The 21,260-nt window shown below is 42.1% G+C and overlaps 1 protein-coding gene and 1 pseudogene across 1 annotated transcript; both read right to left on the bottom strand.

Moving 5' to 3' along the window:
- Window positions 1-2,603: 2,603 nt before the first annotated feature.
- Window positions 2,604-19,161, bottom strand: HINT3 (histidine triad nucleotide binding protein 3). The gene is made up of 5 exons (XM_040965332.1): window positions 18,953-19,161; window positions 12,554-12,671; window positions 8,056-8,125; window positions 6,217-6,343; window positions 2,604-5,197 (listed from the first exon to the last, which is right to left on the bottom strand). Exons 1-5 carry the CDS (start codon window positions 19,097-19,099, stop codon window positions 5,165-5,167), a joined length of 495 nt encoding a protein of 164 aa, XP_040821266.1. The 5' UTR covers window positions 19,100-19,161; the 3' UTR covers window positions 2,604-5,164.
- A 1,146-nt stretch (window positions 19,162-20,307) lies between these two features.
- On the bottom strand, window positions 20,308-20,809 carry LOC121146252 (annotated as a pseudogene).
- Window positions 20,810-21,260: the final 451 nt, after the last annotated feature.

Below are 21,260 nucleotides of genomic sequence, written 5' to 3'. Positions count from 1 at the left end.
TCTATCCCTAAAGAGCTAAATTTTTCTTGTATTGCCTGAACATTAAGTTTAAGAGCTCCCCAGTTGCCATTTTTTTAACATGAAGCCATACTTAAGAATCCCTCGGGGCAGTTCTCAAAGTGTGATCCTGAGAGGCAAAATTAATGTCTATCACCTGGAAACCATTTAGAAATGAAAAATCATGCCCTATTCCCCAAAGCCCGCTGAATCAGAAATTCTGGGGGTGGGGTCCTACTGTTTGTTTTAAAGAAGTCTGCCAAGTGATTCTGAAGCACACTAAAAATAAATTCCTATTAGGGGTTGGGCTGATGGCCTTGGAGGCGACCCAGGGACCACAGATAGATGTCATGTTTTGTCATCACCTTTGCCCACCTGTGGGGAATCTGGGATTAGTTCGCAAGTGTTTCTCTCAGGTGAAACTGTGACAAGAATATTCCCCTGTGACAAGCTAGATTGAGAATTAATCTTGAGAGAATCTCCTTAATGGAGAAAATATCTAGAATAAGCCTGCTTGAGTTATATGGATGTTTCCTGTGAGCTACACTTGCTGGCTAGAATCAAGGCCTCAGTGAAAGTTAAACTAAGTCTAGTGAGAAAAGAAATGTGTTCCAACAATAAGGAAAGCAGAGGGAAGGAGCAATATGGCAGAAGCTCTGTGTGCTTTCCCACGGTTGTATCCACTTGGTCTAGTTCATGGGTGAACAAATGGGGAACTCAAAGAGGTTTCACACTTTAAGTTATACTGGTCACGAAGACTGCCATGAAATACCTAATGTGAGGAAAATCCAGCTAATATGTAGACCTTCAGAATGAAAGTCATCTGAAATTGGGGTCTTGATCAGGCATTAGTTTATTATGGAAATATTTTAAACAGTCAAGTCTTAAAATACAGCATTTAACAAACAGTAATATAAATCAGTCTCTGGGCTAAGCTAATGGGGGTACACAGATAAATTTTAAAACAGATTCCCCCATCTCCAAAGAGATTAAAACTCCTGGCAAGTAATAGTTCTTGGTATCTTGTCTCAATTATATATAAGTTCTATGCTAGGAGAAGAAGCAAAATACCATGAACCAAAGTTGAAGAAACTAGACTTGCTACAGTTGGCAATGGGAGGTATCAGGGAAGCCTTCACAAAGAAAGTAACATCTCAGTTGGGCTTGAAGGGTAAACATTTTCAAACTTGTGTTTGGATTAGTAGTAAAATTGCTAGCACACTGAGTATAAGTGGAACAAATAGAGTTAAACTAGCTGTTGGAGTGTGTTGCCAGCAAATGGTGAGGTTTTCTGATGCAAGTCAATTGCATGGCCAATTCAGTAATTCACTCAGTAATTTAGAGAAGACTGATGGAGACTGGGTTACAGAAAGAACAACTGCAGGCTGAGAGCCCAGCAATGAGATTCTAGCAACAGGCAGGAAATGAGCATAAGCAGCAAGGCAGAGGGTTGGGGCTTTGAGAAGCAGGTTCCTTTAAGATGACGCCTTGATGCCAAAACTTTGCGTCTAATGGTAAAGTGTTCAGGAACTGCAAACCTGAGGGAACATTCTGGCACATGTGTTTGTGTTTATGTATATGTACATGTGTTGGGAACAGACTGTAGTGTGTGAAAACAAAAGCAGTGAGCTAGAAAACAATCACAATAATCTCACTGATAACAGCCTGGAGTGGTCAGACTCCTAGCACATTGTAAGGTATTGCTTACAGTATTTACCAATAAGCTGAGAATGGATAAGAAAAGTGAGCTGATGTCACTTATTTTATAGGTTTAGAAAATACAATATTTATGTTAATTATATTTGGTTTAGGTATTGGTTTAATTATTGCATGATTATGGATCCATCTCTGCGACCTTAAATAATCATCTGGTGAGGGCTTGCTTGTCTTTGTTGGTAAAATTGGACATTTTCATTAAGTAGATATAAATGGATCAAGTCCTTGTTATTTATTTGTATTCTTAGAAAAACTGACTCACAGGCAGTTAAATTAACATGTATCAGCTTCATTTTAGTGACTGTGTACTTGTTCTGAGTACATGCTAAGAAAATAATGCGAGTTGTAGGAATCAACTTTGTTGATGACTTTTGACATGAAAATCTACATTTATGAGTGTTAACATAATCAAAACAGGGTTTTTTTAATACAAGGACGACACATCTACCTCTCAAACAGTGCACCTTTCATACATATGGTAAACAATTTATCATGCACTCTTCATTTTCATCCGTTCTTAGTATTGTCTGAAGAGACTAGCAGGACAGGAAGTGGGTACAGTGACGAAGATGCCACTTGAGACACCCAGTTCCATAACAGAGTGCCTGGCTTCACATCCAGCTGCTTCCAGTTCCACAATGCCAGCTTCCTGCTAATGTCATCCTGGGAAGCAGAAGTGATCATTCAGATAGTTGAGAACTCCCAAATCTGTGCGAGACCCAAACTGAGATTCTGGCTTGTGGCTCTAGCATGGCCCAGCCTCGACAGCTTCAGGCATTTGGGGAATGAACCAGTAAATGGAAGATCTTTCTCTTTCTACCTTTCCAATAAAATGAAAATAAATAACTGAAAAAAAAAAAAAGAATCAAGAGAGGCAATACTTGACACAGTATTTTTTCCATCTTTATTTAGATTTCTTCTAGGTCAGTACATACTCTCTGAAATAATTCATTATAATTTTCTTACAGTTCCATAACTAATATCACAACATGCATAAATAGTGCCCTCAGTACTCCATGAAACTTTTCTAAGACAGGTTTTGAATAAGTTTGGATTAATGTTATAGACAGTGAGGGAATAACCAAACACTTGGATTACTGAAGAGACTAAGTGATTTTTAATTGTAGTAATTTGGTTAGGAGTCTTCATATGAGAAGACAGACCTCTACTAATTATGTAAGTTTCCCAGGACTTTACAACCAAGAAGAACTGCTCTCGTGAGAAGATATAAGCCAATATATTTTAATCAATCAGTTGATCCATTTTTAAGAGATTCCTTAAACAGCTTGTTATTATAATTACATTGTGATATATAATTAATTATAACAAGTTCATACAGTAAAACACACAGATACTGCCTATGTTGAAATTTGCTTTTCTGAAGCTGGTCATATTTTAAGTGATTTCTAGAAATTTGTAAGTTTTTGTTGGTGCTCAGTGAACTATTTCATAAAGCTTACCGAAAAACCTATAAATCTAACTTTGATACTCTGTATCACTATCTCTGATTTCCTCTCAACCTCCGATGAACAAACTCAAATTGGGACATCCATGTCAACCGCAAAGTAAATAACAGTGGAAGCCGAGCTCGAGGCACCCAGGGCAACGTCACGTGGGCTTCTCAGCCTGCACTGACCCTGCACACACCACTGAGTTGGGTCTTGAATGCTCACATTTACTTTCCACTTTAGTGACATTACAGCCCTTAGCAATCTAAACTTAACCCACTGATTTTTGTCCCCTTTATCAGCAGTTAAAAGTAGATGGTCCTTCTCATGACTTTATTTTCTGATTTTGGTATCAGGTACATGTTAAATGCTCAATTAGTATTTGATGAATAATTAATTCAGTCAACCAACTAAATAATATAGATGTCAGATATTATTACCAAGCATTAAATGTATTTCATCTCACATAAAGTGATTTTTAATAGAAAGTTAAATACAATGAGCAGTCTTAACCTTTTTCTGGCAATGCTTTCGATCCTATTTTCATTTATGTTCACTAGCACAATGTAGGACCTGCTCTGCATTTCCATTAACTGCTGTAACTGTAGATTGGCACCAAAAGACAAATCAAGCATGCCTCATGAAATATCAACATTAACATCATGTCATTAAAATAAAATGTCTCATCAAGCACATATATCTACTTCCAAATCTGTTATTTTTCATGATAAATTAGAATAAAAAGCTAGCTATTTTTATTCCAATTTTATTTTGTTACCAAAAAAATTCCGATAAGCAACAGCTTTAACACAATTTTTCCAGCTTTAACACAATAATAGAATAACTTCATATTTCTTTCTCCTTTATTATGTTCTTACAAGTAAAACTCCATTACACTGAATTCTTTTTGCCAGATTGATTGCAGATTTCTGTTAGAAATTGTATAACTTAAGTTCCCATTTAGTCATGGTTTCATTTGCCCCAGTCATCGAAGATCCAAAAATATCACATAAGAAATTCCAGAAATAAACAATTCATAACCTTAAAATTGTGTGCTGAGCTAAGCAACACAATTAAATCTTCGGCCACCCCCTGACACTCTGCCTGGAAGGCTCTGTGCAGTGTATCCACACTGTATGTGCTACCTGTTTATTCATCACACAATCTCATTTAACAGATCAGCTGTCACCTGTCACAGCACTAATGTTCCAGTTGCCTTTGTCTTACTCGATAACAGCCCCAAAGGCAAACCACAATATTTCCACATTGTATCATTATAATTATTCTGCTTTATTATTAACTATTGGTCATTTCTTTCTGAGAACAAATTAGACTTTATCATATATATGTGCAGCTTCAGTGATTCACAGCTTTCCAGTTCCAGTTCCAGGTCTTCCACTGGTAATCTTGAATGTATACCCCATAAGTAAGGCAGGACTGCTGAATATGCATCAGATAGCTTTCAGAACTAGTTTATCAAAGATAGTAAGTTTTAGGAAGTAAACGCACCTGAAGCATGAGTAAAAAGTGGCTCAGATAACAGTTTTCATCAGTACAATCAGAGAATCTTATGTAGAATTAAATTCTTTATTTTGAAAATTTGTCAAGAAATTACCAATTTCTATCTTTCATAGTAATAAAATTCCAATAAATTATAAGTTTTTGTTAGAAATAAATCACCCACTGCAGCTGACTCATAAGAAATGAAAAATATTTGAACAATTTAAAAAACAATTTTTGCTTAAATGAACCTGCTTCAAATTGGAGTTTAACTGTAGCATGTAACACATAAAATCCTTAGTCAACATTACAACAAAGAAGTCAGCGACCAAGTAGTCATATAACTGTGTCACAGATATCAAGAAACATAATCAGTCAAGATTTACGGTGACTCAGTGCCACTCATAAAACCCGACAAACCTTACAATTGCAATTAGTCTTCCGCAGCCAGAATATTAGTTCATACTGAGCCAAGAGTTAGAACATCTTCACTGTGGAACTTGTTATGTTCTTAACTTTTCAATCAAAGAATCAGCCTGCAATGAAAAAATTAATAGCTCTAGATAAAATAGCCTGTATTAAATAGTTTTCCTAGAATTTTATAATAATAAGCCACCAAAGATAGTTATTATTTTCCTGAAATTATCTTACAAAAAATCTGAATATACTAGTTTTATAAACAATAGTACAGGTATATTGTATAAAATAAGCAGAATGTTACCTACTTGGTATTTTCATTAAACTTTTTCAATAAGAAACAAATACTAAGAGTTTTTAAAAGTAACATCGGTATATAGAAGATTTATCTTCATAGCAGTAAATGGGGGAAAAAAAGCCAATCTGAAATATTTACTGTGCAAGTCCAACTATATAACATTGTGTAAAAAGCAGAACTTTGGAGACGTCAGAAAGATCAGTGGTTCCCAGGTGGTAGAGGGAAGGGAGGCATGACAGGATGAGCTCAGAGGGTTTTCTGGACAGAGAAACTGCATGCTACTGTAACAGGAGGTACAGGCTGTTGTACAGGTCACACCATAGCTGTGTAACACTCACAGTGGACTGTGAGCTGTGAGTAGTAACAATGTATCCAGGTGGAGTTACTATAACAACTGTTCCACTGTGCAGGATGTGACAGTGCAAAAAAGGTGTTTTGTGGGGTCAGAGTTATGTGGAAATTCTATATTTTCCACATAATTTTGATATGAATCTTAATCTCTGTAGCAAGTTTTATTTTATAAAGTAAACTGAAGTTGCTGAGTTACATCATTTCAGAGACTCTTTCTCAATCATCCATTATAATCTGAAACATGATATATAAGCGACTTTAGAATTTCTTCTATATGTTATTGTTGACCTTTTTCAGTGTCTCAAAATGTACATTGATCAGTCCCACATTGAAGAGGAGTTCAAATTCCCAGGTGGAATCATTAAGAAATCTTAGAATTTTACTTATTCATGATTTTCAACTCTGAGAGCTCTAAATGCCCAGAAAATAAAAATAAAATGGACAAATGTTTTAATGTGTTTATATACCAGGTATAAAATGAATACTTACTGTAATAAACCAATAGGAATTAACTCTATAAACCAGCTTTGATAAGAAGCCAAACTGACTGACCGGTGCCAGAACATGGAGGTGCAAGTGAGAAATGGAACAGAATGGTGGCATATGGAATCCCATCCTAAAACAGAAAAATAAAAGATGATTGGCATACAAATGCTAAAGTAATTTAAAATTACTGTCCAGATTAAAGCACACAAATACTTGAGGCATCCAAAAGAGGCAACCCTAGGTGGGCAGATTAGCACCCATGTTTCACTTTAGAGTATGCACTCAGTTCCTGTTATGTTGAAATACATGGTTGCATCTACGGCCATACTACCCTGAACACGCCCGATATCATCTAAAATACATGGTTGGAAGTCTAGTTGGGCTGACTGAGGCCAAGCATGTCTGTATCAACAACCAAAGCCTATAAATATCTGCTCAAGCTAGGAGTGAGTGGGAGTGTGCGAAGAAGGTAAGGGGAGGTGCTATCCTACAGCAGCCCTCTGAGACCAACACTGCAGAGTCAGCCTCGCAGTACATCCTGCCTCCAGTTCCCGGATGAAGAGACTAGTTGCCAGAATGAGCTCAGTGGTTAATTCATTTTAAAGATGAAAAGCCAAGGTCCGAAATTTAAGACTTTCACTGGTCACAGAGTAGTAAAACTTGGAATAAAACTCTTGACTCCATGATGAGTGCTCATGCTAACAAGTATTCCTATGATTGTGAAGCGAGTGTGCAGCTTCGGGCAAAGATTCTTAGATTCCTTCAATTCCCTGTCATCACATGTGGATGACACTTCACAATTTCACAAGATTTTCACACACATGAAGTCAAGCTCTCATTTGAGTGTGCGAGTAGGCATGGCAGGCATTACCTTGGACGTTAAATGACAAAGCAACACAGCTAGCCTTAATCACAGTACACAATATTAGCATTCAGGTCTGTTTTGAATTCTGGTTAGTATGTGTTAAAAGGGTGGCCAGCAGTGTTGTGCAGTGGGTTAAGCTTACAGCACTGGCGTCCCACAGCAGAGCACTGGTTGGAGTCCTACTTGCTCCACTTCTGATCTAGTTTCCTGCTAATGGGCCTACAGGAAATAGTGCAAGATGGCATGTGTATTTGGGTTCTTGTCACTCATTTGGAGGCCAAATAGCTTTGGCCTGGCCTACAGTGAGCCAGTGGATGGAAGATTTTTTTCTCTTGCTCACTTTTGTTCTTTCTGTCTCCCTCTCCCCCTCCCTCCTCCTTGGTCTATGTGACTCTGCCTAGCAAATAAATAAATCACCACCCCAAAAAAGAACTTTTCAACATAATCTTCACTATAGCTACCTTGGTGCCTTGATACTGCTTGGGTCACACAAAGCAAAATTAGAAATTTTTAAAGAAGGAATCTATCACTTGGATTAATTAAAACAGTTCACAAATTTAACATTATATAACCTTGTTCAAACGTTGGTCCATGCCAGAGTTCACTTCAGCAGGCAGGCAATGAAGTCAAGCTAATTTTATGCTAGAAGTAGAACAGTGTGTAGTTCACACACAGATTTATTTAAGAAAATTCACTTACATGGCTTTGTAGACATGCATACATTGAGCAAAGAAAAAGCAGACTTGCTACCTCCCCTCCATTGCTTCAATCAATGTGTATGCTAAATGTGTAAGTGAAGATTTTTGGAAAATGTGAAACAGGAGAGGAAGACATTTCATTAAATTTATACTACCAATGAGTTATTTTCTCACTTTCAGGAAAACCACACTTAAAACCATGTGCTGCCTCTGCTTCCATTTTGCCATGAAGAAATACCACTTCAGAAAACATTGCCTTCTATCTGAAAGTATACCTACCTCACATCTGTGAAGTCCGTGAAATTATTCCTTTCAAGAATGGCTTTTCCAACAGCTACCATGCTCTCAACTATGAAAAGGAAAGAAATATTATGCAAGAGAAAACATAAAATTCACTACATTAAGTTAATTGGTAGAGTTCTGGCCAATAGTCTTACCAAATGGGTAAACATTTAAAGGTACATCAATAACTTTCAACTAACAATTGAAATGAAAGTTCACATTAAGCCCGAGTGCAACATAACCCCCACAAATACTACACGGAATCTGACTTTGGATAGCTACCGAGTGAGAAAATAGCCATCACACTGTGTCAGATATGAATCACATGGAGACCAAATAATTAAACAGAAATTGTCTACATCAAGAAAAGAACATGCTCATTGTAGCACTATTCCTACTAGCCAAGATATGCAATCAACTTTAGCGCCTGTCAATGCATGAATGGGTAAGAAATTATGGAGTGTTTGTGTGTACGTATGTATAAATATATAGATATGCAGATGTGGTATTTAAAAATTCAACTCATGGAAGCAGAGAATACAAAATGGTTATCAAAGATTTAGATTGAAGGGTGCAAAATTTCAGTTACGAAGAAGGAATAAATTCCAGAGATTACTGTACAACATGGTGACTATTAGTAACAACGTATCCGCTGTATTCTGGGAAAATCACGAACAGACTTGAAGTGTTCCTGCCCCCGCCACACACACACAGGGATCAAAGTAAGGCACATATTGATCAGCTCAGTCTAGTCACCTCACAGATATCCATGTTGCAAAACAACAGATTGTGTCAATCTAACTTTTTTTAAGAAAAGTTGGGAAAAAATGTTAATGTGTCTTAAAGGCTAAATTAGAGATACCCTGTCATTTAAGTCAGACCAGCCTTTACTAGCCAGACATTTCCATAATGCCTTTGGTTACAAAGTGTAGCTACCTAATCACCTTTCTTCCCTTACTGCTTTTTGGCCTGCAAAGGGGAAGAAGCCTCATCATTAGAACACTCTAACAACTGGCATCCTGAAAGCACACGGCCAAACTCAAGGATTCTTCATTCAAAAGGCAGGGAGACAGAGGAAGAGGGAAGGGAAAAAAAGGAAAGAAAGGAGGGAGCGATGAATCTTCCATCTGCTGGTTCACTCCCAAATGCTTTCAACAGCCAGGGCTAGGCCAGGCCAAAACAAGGAATTTGTTCCATCTGGGTCTCCCAAGTCCTGTAGGTGTGATGGACTCAAGTGCTTGGGCCACCGTCCGTTAGCTGGAAGGTGGATCAGAAATGCAGCAGCTAGGACATGAATCAGCTCATCAAACTAGATGCCAGGGTGACAAGCAGTTCCTTAACCCACTGTGCCACAATATTGGCCCCAAGATTGTATCTTTTTCTTTAAAATATTGTCAAGATTCTATGTAGGTGAGAAATTATATGAGTGCTTAAGAAATAATTTAACAGGGCCCGGTGGCGTGGCCTAGCGGCTAAAGTCTTCGCCTTGAACGCACCAGGATCCCATATGGGCACCGGTTCTAATCCTGGCAGCCCCACTTCCCATCCAGCTCCCTGCTTGTGGCCTGGGAAAGCAGTTGAGGACGGCCCAAAGCTTTGGGACCTTGCACCCATGTGGGATACCCGGAAGAAATTCCTGGATCCTAGCTTCGGATCTGCGCAGTACCGGCCGTTGTGCTCACCTGGGGAGTGAATCATCGGACGGAAGATCTTCCTCTCTGTCTCTCCTCCTCCATGTATATCTGACTTTCCAATAACTAAATAAATTAAAAAAAATAATTTAACAGGTAGCAGATTATATTCATATTTAATATATGCAAAAACAATTATAAAAGTGTTACCAAATTTCTTACATAGAAAATCTACATGAACTTACATGAGATTAACTTTAAATAGGCTGTGATTATTAAAGATGTGGACTAATATATCCCCAGAGTACCCACCAAAGAAAAGATAAGACTAGCAAAAAAAAAAAAAGTAACAGATAAAGTGAAATACAAAAAAATACATTTGTGGGGCTGGCACTGTGGTGTAGTAAGCTAAGCCACTGCATGCGGCACTGGCATCCCTTATAGGAGCCAGTTCATGTCCCAGCTGCTCCACGTGGCCTGGGAAAACAGTGAAGGATAGTTCAAGCCTTCAGACCCTGTACTCCCATGGAAAACTTACAAAAAGCTCCTGGATCTTGGCTTCAGATTGATCAAACTATGGGTATTGTGGCCACTGGGATCCCATATGGATGCCAGTTCATATCCCAACTGCTCCACTTCCCATTCAACTCCCTGCTTCTGGCCTAGGAAAGCAGCACATGACCCAAGGCCTTGGGACCCTCCACACATGTGGGAAGCCTAGGGCAGACTCCTGGCTCCTGGCTTCGGATCAGCTCAGCTCCCACCATTGTGGCCACTTGGAGAGTGAAGCAGCAGATGGATGATCTTTCTCCTCTACTCTATAAATCTGCCTTTCCAATAAAATTAATCTTAAAAAAAAAAAATCATCTGTATTCCCCAGCTGGATTTCAAAAAAGAAAGATACTTTAAAACATTTCAAGATATATCAGTGAAAGAAATACTGAACATGAGTGTCATAGTGCTTTTGTTTAGAAAATTTAATAATTAAGCCAAATCACTGTTAATATGCCCTAATTTTCTACAAAATACAAAGAATTGCAACTGGAATATGTAACTATGTCAATATGTTTTGGAGGGCTGAATGTCTAACAATTACTTATGCAGTTAGCAAAATATGGACCACGGAGCCAAAGAAAAATGCTAAGAAAGAATGAATAAAGCAACGCAAAAATATATTTCTGCCCTTATAAATTTATATATAAATATCATTTATTTGAATATAAAGACAAAATAAAGACACCTGAGACAAATAGAACAATAAGAAATTTGGAGTAACTAATGTTACACAGAACTAAAGTATTTTTAGGGACAAAGAGGGATGCTTTATAATAAATAAAAATTGCCAATTTATTGAGAAGACATGACCAATATAACTGGAAATACACGTAAAATCAGAACAATAAATGAATTAAAATCTATCTTCTCTATTTGATTGTTATATAGTCCTTACTTCTACCTTTTTTGTGCGTATTTTACATTAATTTCCTCAACATTTTCTAGTATCTTAAAACTAAAGTCACAGGGTTTAAACTTCCTTTTCCATTTAAGAGCACTTAAAGCTATAAATCTCCCTGATCATATTACTTTAGATCATTTTTACATTATGTTTTTGTTACCATTCCAAAATATTTTCCTTTTTATTATTTATTTATTTATTTGGAAGTCAGAGCCACAAATAAAGGCAGAGACAGATATCTTGATCAGTTGGCTCACTGCCCAGTTAGCAGCATCTCCAAGGCTGGGCCAGCTGAAGCCAGGAGCTTCACACCACTTTCCCACATGGATGACAGGAGCCCAAGTACTTTTACCATCTTCCACTATGTTTCCCAGGCCATTAGCAGGGAGCTGGATCAGAAGTGGAGCAGCCAGGACATGAACCAGAGATCCTAACACGGCAAGTGGAGGCTTCACCTAATGCCACAATCCTAGCCCCTCAAAATATTTTCTTCTTCATTTATTTAGGAATTAGTTGAAAGGTATGAATTTTAAAACATTTAAAATTTTATTTTCTAATTTAACATCATCTTCAGAGAACATAATAAGTGCCAGTCATTTGAAATGTGTTTCATTTTATTGTTGAGAATATGGTCTACCTTGGGGAATATTTACTCTCAAAAAATGTATAAATTCTGCAGTTAGGAGAATTCTAGGAATGTTTATAGTCACTGGATTTGATAGTATTATTGAGTTCCTCCAAATGCAGGTAATTCCTCTAAACTCAGATTACATAAAAATTGACTGCAACAAGACAAACATTTAGTATATAAATATAAAAATATAAAGAGGCTTATGTTCACCTTTAAAAGTTCTACCAGGGGTGGGCCAGCAATGTTAGGGTTCTGTCTATAGCAATGGCATCTGACATGGGCAGGGATTCATGTCCTGGCTGCTCCACATCCACTCCAGCTCCCTGCTAACCCACCTGACAAAGCAGCGAAAGATACACCTATATACTGGCCCCTGAACCCACATGGCTGCTGGCTTCGGCCCTGCCCACCCTCAGACAGTATGGCCATCTGGGGAGTGAACCAGCAGATTGAAGATCTCTCTCTCTCTCTCTGTGTAACTTTTCAAATTTTTTAAAGATTAAAAAAATTATTTCTAATTATATTTCTAATTCATTAGAATTATATTACTAATCCATTTTGTTTATATGAAGTGAACACATTTTATGTATTTCACAATACACATTTAGGAGCACAGTGATACATTTTTCAGAAAAAAAAATAAATAAAAATCCACCATAATTTCCCAATTGTGTAGGCTACCTTAAAGCACTGACCAAATTACTCCCAGACAGTGGTGACAAAGGCTGTCAGAGGCTGCGTGAAGCAGAGTCATGAAGAATACTGCCATCATCTTACCCAACTCTACGTGATCTTTCTTCAGCTCCTTACAATTTCCAAGATGCTTCTTTGGCACCACAAGATAATGATGAGGCGCTGCTGGCCTGATATCTCTGAAGCAAACGAGGTCCTTGTTCTAAAGGGAAACACATTCGTGTGTGAGTGAATTAAAAATAATTAATGCTATGTTAGCATTACCCATCCCACCCATCTCAACCTGCTAAGGGAAATGGTTCTGATCTCAAAACAAGGCCCTATTGGGCAGCTGCGTACACACAAGCGTTCGCTTCTTTCATGAGATATTCGGTCATTCCACAGAGCTACATACATCATTTCAGGAAAACTACTGTGAACAACTTCCATTAAAATTTCATTACCAGCAATCCCAAAGGACTTTTTCATTTCTCCATCCTCAATCTAAGCTGATGTTTTTCCACTCTTACAACATGCTTTTCAAGGTTTGACCACAGAATCACAGCAATACTGTACCCTTTTTGCATGTATTTTCTTCCAAGTGGCATTATTTTTCATTATAAGATATAATCTAGCATCTATAGACTCAGGGTTTATATATTTTTTTAAGTTCTTTAAAGCAACTATATATAAATTATTTCTAATTTTTTTACCACTTAGCATTTTTTAAAACTCTGAAATGCTCAAACTCTAATTTATGCACATGTCCAATCCGTTACACAAAGGACATCTATATCCTGGCTTACATGATTCCATACAGTAATGTGCAGGAAAATGAAGACAGCGGTGCTTAAATACTTGAATGAGCATTTCAGTTTTGAATCTCAAAAGAAAAACTGATTCTAAGTGATATATTCAGTATATTATACTAAAAGTATAAAGTTAAAACAGAAGCCAGTGTTATGGTGCTGTGGGTCAAGCTGTCCTTTGCAATACCAGCATCCCATTATCAGAGTGCAGGATTGAGTCCCAGCTGTTCTACTTCCTACCCACCTCCCTACTAATGCACCTGCGAAGGCAGCAGATGGTGGCCACATATTGAGTTCCTACGATCCACTTGGGAGACTGAGATGAAGTTCCTGGCTCCTGGTTTGGCCTGTCCAAGATCTGGCTTTTGTGGCCATTTAGGAAGTGAACAAATAGATGGAAAATTCCTCCTGGTAGAGAATATGTCTTGATCAGGATTAGCTGGAGCTACATAGTTGAATTCTGCCTCCAAATGGAATGAATGCAACTTTATATTAAAGAAGTCAGTCTCAAGGATAACAGGGGGAAAGTTCCTAAAAATCTGCTGCCTTGGGCCTGGCACTGTAGCCTAGAGGCTAAATCCTCTCCCTGCATCCACCAGGAGTCCAAATGTGCACTGATTCCTATCACGACGGCCACACTTCCCATCCAGTTCCCTGCTTGTGGTCTGGGAAGGCAGTCGGGATCAGCCGAGGACCTTGGGAACTTGCACCTACACGGGAGACCCAGGGGAGGATGCAGCCACCTGGCTTCAGATCGGCTTGGCTCCAGCCATTGCTGCTGCTTGGGGAGTGAATCGGTGGAGAGAGGATCTTCCTCTCTGCCTCTCCTCTGTCTGTGTGTCTGACTTTCCTATAAAAATAAATTTTAAAAAAATTTAAAGGAATGAAGTACATTTCTCTATATACTTTTTTTGAGGCACAGAAACTCTTTATTGCCACAGCAAGCAAGTGCAACTCGTCCCACCTCACCAACAACTTTAAGTCATAAAAATGCAGATTTCACACAATAAAATATAACTCAATTTGGTAAGAAATGGTCTCCTGGACTATACCGGCTGTGATACTGAGGTAACCAATTGACCTTGTTCAGTGAATTCACCTCTAACACAATGGAAAAATCAACTAGTTATAACATCCAATTCATATATCCAATTCAAATAAAAATATATATCATTTGCTTTAATGTGTAGCAAGTTTAATACATTAGTGTTTATAAAATAAAAAATCTATTCTACTGAAATTCTTCTTGTGCTTCTTCCTTATCGCATGGCTTGAAACACAAGAAAAGTATGGTACTTAAGGAAACCTATTTATGGATTTCAAGATGCAGCTTGTGGGTCCCTAAAAGATGGATAAATATTAGCCGGAAGACAATTGCATCTTCAAAAATTGTTACTTATTAAATCTACAAACTTGAATTGAGACACAATTAAAAGAAAAAACTACATTCCTTCCATGATATATTCCTAAGTACCAAGCAAATTAGCAAGGAACAGGAGAGTGGTGAATCCATCTTTTGTGTAGGAGCAGGAACACAGACATACCCAAGTGTATTTACACACAATGAAAGGATAAGCCAAGCATGATTCTCAAAACTTCTTGTGGAGGAAGAGACACCAAGTATACTCTGCTTTACAGATTCAATTATGAAAATGTACATAGATAGACTCATGTTTGAACTTAGAAAAAAGGATCACTCAACATTAAAACAAACTGAAGCAATGTCATATCAGAAGAGTAACAACCCAAAGAAAAGAATGATTTCAAGTGACTTTAAAACACAGAATTTTGACTATCCATTCCTGGTGACATTCACCAATGATGTGCAACCACTGTTCTCAGTATAGACCCCAGGAAGGCCTGGCCAGTGGGAGCACGCCACGCCACGCCACACCATGCCACGCCACACCACACTCAGCCAGGGAGTCGAACACAGAGGAAGCCTGCAGGACGAGGCCACACATGTATCGGCCTCCTGACAGAACAGCAGCGCATCTTGGGTATTCAGACACCTTCCACTGACAGGCACGCATTTCCCATTTTGTTCCTCAAGCTCTTCTCATTGCCACCCTCACCGGGAACCTGCTTAGTTTCTTTTTTTTTTTTTTCTTCTTCTTCTTCTAGTTATCTCTTTCCCATGACATTTTGCACAGATACGTGGTCCACTGTCCATGTCCTATACAGTGATTACATTTCTTAAGCATAAAAAAGTAAACACAGTCACTGTGTGGACAAATCAAAACATCAAACACACAAATTAAATAAAGTGACTAATTCACTTTTAACCTGATTAATCTTTAACATGTGTCTCTCATCTTCAGCCAAGAAGAAAGCTGAGACACGAGTTTGAACCACCCCGTCCTCTCCCTGTTAAACATTTTTAGACAAGCTCTCCACAACCATTAATGCCTATTTCCTACTATTTTGTTTCTTAGAATGGTGAATGCAGAAAATTTAATTTAAAAGCAGTGTCTATGAATCTAACAAATACTTGACTCTGCAAAATTTTAAGTCAGATTTGACACCTCTAAATCCTGATTTTAGATTTAGTAAAATGGGGCCTGAATGAAGAGGCAAGGCCAGGCCCCTGGGGCCACAGATCAGGGCCCAGCGGCCAGCTCCGCCCACACACGACAAGCAGACTCAGTCCTCCACCTGTGACAGCTCCTGAACTCCACGTTCTCCCCTCAGCACAGATTCCAGCCTATTACTAAAGTCACTCTTACTGTAAATTCTTGAATTACAATGAAGACAGAATCCCTGCATGTTAGTGACACCCACACAGCAAGACCCAACCCTGGGTCAACACAACCATCTGCCTTGTCTGGACCCCGACTTATGTCTGTCTCACCACTATGCGGCCCTTAAAGAAAATCCCTGGGAGCAAGCGCTGTGGCAGAGTAGGTGAAGCTGTGGCCTGTTACACCAGCATCCCACATGAGCACCAGTTCACATCCTGGCTGCTCCATTTCCAGTATATTCCCTGCTTATGCACCTAAACAATGGAAGATCACCCATGCGCTTGTGCCCATGCCACCCACAAGGAGACAGGGCTAGGGCTCCTGCTTCGGCCTTGCCCAGCCTGGCTGCTGCCGTCACCTTCCCTTCCAACCAAATAAAATATTTGCTTACTTTGAGGAAAGAGACAGAGAGAGGGAGGCAGAAATCACAAATCTGCTGCCTCCTGCCTGAGCTTTCTCAACTAGCTAGTGCTAGGCCCAGACACAAGCCAGATGCCAGAAGCTTCAGGTAGGCCTCTCGCATGGGTGCCATGCACCAGCAGGTGCTGCAGCCTGGCCCGGCCTCCTCCCAGCTTCAGCCCCTGCATGTGTCAGGTGGGTTCCTGTCAGTTGAGTTCTATGGCCCAGCTTGTCTCGGCCTCTCACAACTCCCAGCCCTCCCGTGCAAACCAGTGGGTGCTGCTGCTCTGCTTCTGACCGAGCTCCCTGCTAACCTGCCTGGGAAGGCGGCAGGCGAGGGATCAAATCCTTGAGCTTTTGCTACCCACAAAGGAGACCAGACTGAAGTTCCAGAGCCCCGGTCTCACGCAGAGCACTGCAGCAATTTATGGAGAGAACCAGTGGATGGAAAATCTGTGTCCCTCTCGCTGTAACTCTGCCTTTCAAATCAATCAATCAATAAATCGTTTTAAAAAGAAGAGAGAGAGAAAATATCCTGAACTCCATCTGACCCTCCTCCCTGCCCCGCCACCCCTGTTTGCCCAGCCCCTCTCCTGGCCTCTGGAGCAGTTTTGTCTAGCTTTCCACATCCAAACAGCTATACAGTCCTTCCTCTGCATCCTTTAAGGCTGTGCCCAATTCTCCTTACTGCCTTGCTTGCTAGATCTAGGCTCCAGGAGGCCAGAGGTTGTGGCACAGCGGGCTTTTCTGCCGTCTGCCGAAGCCTCCACTAGTACTGGCACATGGATGTGCAAACACCGAGTGAGCCCATGAGCTTCCTTCTTTCCAGCGAAAAAGCTGGACGTGAACTAGATTTATTTATTTGAAAGAGTGACAGAGAAAGAGAAGACAGGGAGATCTTCCATCTGCTGGTTCACTCCAAGTGCCCACCACAACCCAGGCTGAGCGGAGCTAATGCCAGGAGCCAGGAGTGCTCCCGAGAGGGCTGCAGAAGCTCCAGCACCCGCTCCTCGCAGGAACACTAGCAGGATGCTGGAGCAGCCAGGACGGAAACTGCCCTTCTGCCATGAGCAGCCGCTTCCCCAGCAGTCCCTGCCTGCCTGAGTCCTGCGCCCCTCCCCTGAGGGCCTCCTCCCCTCCCCTGAGGGCCTCCTCCCCTGAGGGCCTCCTCCCCTCCCCTGAGGGCCTCCGCCCCTCCCCTGAGGGCCTCCTGCCCTCGGGACTCCATCACACCACATCTCTTACACCCTGCAGTGTTTGGAAGGGCATTCCCCTGACGCCAGAGTCCTGGCGAGTTGTCTCCATGGGCTGTTCCACTCCTTGGGCCACGGGTCCGTCTCAGGCACCGGAACCACCTGTGCTCACCACCACACCGCAACTGCTCTCCTCAAGGTCCACCGCCATCACCTTGGGGACAAAACCCGTCCTGATCTCACATGGCCTGTCCACAAGCACGTACAAGGTCATCCCACCCAGCTTTGGGGGTTAGAGCTCTAGACAACTCCAACTCCGTTCATCTTGGCGCAAGTTTTGTTTTTTCTTCCCTTTGCAGGTCCTCCTCCCTTGCGCGCCTTTGGCACGGCAGTGTTTGAGCGCTCTGTGCATCCCCCCTTCCACGTCCCACTCCACAGCCTCAAGCGATTCCTATCTTGCCCAGTTCCCTCTGTAAACTCAGTTGCCGTCATCTGCACAGGAGATGCTGATCTCACCGCGGAGAGCCAGACTACGCGCCCAGTTCATCCACTTGCTTCAGCTAGCTCAGTCTCAGAAGGACCAGCGCCGGCTCCTCCGTCGCTGCTTCCCACCCCTGGCCACCAGGGCACAGCCCGAGGTCCCAATCTTAATGACCAGATGCCACCACTCTCAACAGACTCTCGCCAGAGCTCAGCTCCCACCTGTCCCCATCTCCATTCTCCCCACTCTTCGTCAGGGCTCTGACCCCAGCACTTGTACCGCTGGGGCGGGTAAGCCCGTCGTGGGAGGCTGTCCTGTGCGCGGGACAGTGACAGAAACCCTAGACACCCCTCATTCGGGGCCAGTCGCTCCCCAGCTCCCCCGCACACACCCAGTTTCCATCAGAAGTACGTCTTTGTCACGGATTCACTCCAAAAAGTTGTTTCTTTCGGGAAGAAAAATAGAACCAGTAAAATCCAGCACGTACTAGCTTATCTGTTTTAAAGCACTCGGGCAAAGTCCCGGGGCTCTGAACCGTCCCCGGTCCCTACTGCCAACATTTCAGCAGACCGCAGGGCTGATGAAGCAACACCTGGACCTCAGACCCACACAGGGCCAGTCTGACAGCTCCTCACACGTTCCAGGATTTGTTTTGTAATAGTATTCACGACAGTCATCAAAACCCGTACGGGGCGGGGATTCGTGCGGCCGACGCAGAGGCCCCCGGGGGCTGGCTGTGGCCAGGGCCCCTCGCCCCCGGCTCGTCCGGCGAGGCCCAGCAGCGGGGGCCGCGCGCCTGTCCGCCTCGCCCGGCCCGCAGACGGCTCTGCAGACCCGGCCAGGCCCGAGCCAAGTCGGCCCCGGCCGCGAGCGCCGCCCACCTCGCAGTGCAGCAGCTCCGTGTTCGCGTCCTGCTGCGCGGCGATGCGACAAAACACGCACTTGCTGTCGTAGTCCTTGGGTGCCTTCGTGGAAGACACTTGAGGTTCCGCCGTGGCCGCCGCCTCACACTCGGGAGTTGGCTCCATCCCGCTGCCGCCCGGCTGCTCGGCTGCTCGGCTGCCAAAGCGCCGCGCCCGACCGAGGACAGTTTCTCGGCCTACGCAGGTCCCGCCTCCAGCACCTCCTCGCTTTCACCACGAGGGAGCGCCCCTCGCCTGGAAATGGACGCACGGCATGTTCCATTTCCAAATGGACGCACCATGTCAGCCAACGGGTGGTGGGGCCTTGACTCCGGGAGCCACTAGGTGGCGAACGAGGGCATGTCTTAGGGTTCGCTGGCCGCGAATCTGCCTCGTTGGTTAATGACGCAAGACGTACGCTGAGATAAGGCAGAGCGTAGTGACGTCACTGGGGTACCGAGCTTAGAGCGTTGAGTATTCCGAACTCCCTGTCTTCCCTCCCACCACATTTTAATTATTTTACAGTGTGACTTTTTTTTTTTAATAAATAGGTTTTAAGACAGTGACTAATTTATAGAGGCATGTTTCAGCGTAGATCACATTTGGTACTTCCTGTATGCATTTTCAATCACAATAATTAGCGTAAACTCAAGACGTCCAAAACTTGAATTTGACATCTCTGTTTACATTTTATTATTGTTGAAGGTATCTGCTAAATCAGAATTGAGGCCTTAGGGCAGGTGTTTACCCAGACCCCAGTCCAGAACTGAGAGGCCCAAGAAAGCAGGTGCCTACTGCCCACGTGGGCATCCGGACTGAATGCCCAGCCTTGGTCCCTGCGGACATTTTAGGACAGAATTTGCAGATAGGAGAGCTTATGTGTGTGTTTGTGTCCCTCTTTGCTTCCCTCTCTCCCCACCCCCCGATTTGCATACTGTCAAAGAAAGCGCAGAAAGTCGCCTGGCAGTGCTCATAGCCAAGCAGAGTGGCTTCCTGTTGATCACTGAAATATTTCAGAAATGTGCTGCCAGTGTGCCCTGGTGCCTCACCGTGCCCAGTGCCATAACCCGTATGCTACTTGTTTTCTTGACACAAACAGAAAGAGACTTTCCTGTTGCTGCACAGCTAACTGCTAATGAGAGAATTAAGATAAAGCTTTTTCTGTTCCCAGAACCTAAGCCTTTGTAAAATAGAACTCCCTTTCTTCCCCTTTTATTTTTTATTCTTTTATACTCCGATCTTTTTTATTCTTTTATATATATTCTTTATATATATAAAGAATATTCTTTTATTCTTTTTATATATATTTTTATATATATTCTTTTTTTATTCTTTTATACTCCAAGCTGATGTGCTAATTTACGTTTTCCACCAACTCTGGGAGCTGAAACCTGCACAGACTTTGCAATCTTGCTTAGGTGCTGCCTTTGTAGGAGCCTTAGCAGCAGCCATTGCTGCCTTTTTAGACAACCGTGTAGCCTTTAGGGCCTCCTTGGCAGTGCTGATAGCTTGTTCTGGTTGAGCCTTCCTAACTTCAGGCTTCTGATTTCTCTTGGCCATGATATCAGCAAGAGATGCACCAGTGATGGCTCTCTGGAATTTGACTGCACGACGAGTGCTTTTCTTTTGAATTTCTTCTGACTGCCCCTTTTTATGTTTCCTTCAGTAGAGGACAGTCCAATTTATCTGCCGCAGATTCCTCTTGGAAAGAAACGCACACTCGCATTTTGCGTTAAGAAACTGGAAAACCTTCCCATTGGTCCCAGCGTAGCGTCTCCCGTGTCCGGGATAGATCTTGTACCCACTGAAACTGCAGAATTCAACCTTCATGGCGGCGGCTCCTGTTGAAATTTTATTTGAAAGGAGTTGAGAAACAGATACCGTCCATGCACGGTTTCACATCCCAAGCGACCGTAACTGCTGCGGCTGCGCCAACCAGCAGCAAGGAGCCTGTGAATCGACCCAGGTCTCCTCCTTTGAAGGGAATAAAAAAAGCTTGAGAGAGAAAAAGACAGAATCTTCCATCCACTTCTTCACTCCACCTAATGGCTGCAGGGGCCAAAGCTGGACCAGGTGGGAGCCAGGAGCTTCTTCCAGGAAACCCACATGGGTGCAGGCCATTAAGAGGGATTTATATCAGAGTAGAGCAGGTGGGACACAAACCAATCCCCAGTTGGGATACTGGTATCACTGGGGGCAGTTTTGTCTGCCATACCACACCTGACAAACTTTAGTTTCTACAATAACATGCCTTGTGACGTCCTGGTTGGCTTTTCCTCATTCTCCT

The sequence above is a fragment of the Ochotona curzoniae genome, unplaced genomic scaffold (assembly GCF_017591425.1).
Source record: "Ochotona curzoniae isolate NIBS_2020 unplaced genomic scaffold, NIBS_Ocur_1.0 scaffold_3890, whole genome shotgun sequence".
Classification (NCBI taxonomy): domain Eukaryota; kingdom Metazoa; phylum Chordata; class Mammalia; order Lagomorpha; family Ochotonidae; genus Ochotona; species Ochotona curzoniae.
This window is presented reverse-complemented; position numbering and strand designations above follow the sequence as displayed.

Coding starts and splice junctions, on each gene's coding strand:
- HINT3 (XM_040965332.1), bottom strand. CDS start 19,099: ATGGAGCCAACTCCCGAGTGTGAGGCGGCGGCCACGGCGGAACCTCAA. Junction 12,672..18,952: donor CGGAGCTGCTGCACTGCGAG/GTGGGCGGCGCT, acceptor GTTTCCCTTTAG/AACAAGGACCTCGTTTGCTT. Junction 6,344..8,055: donor ACGGACTTCACAGATGTGAG/GTAGGTATACTT, acceptor TTTCTGTTTTAG/GATGGGATTCCATATGCCAC.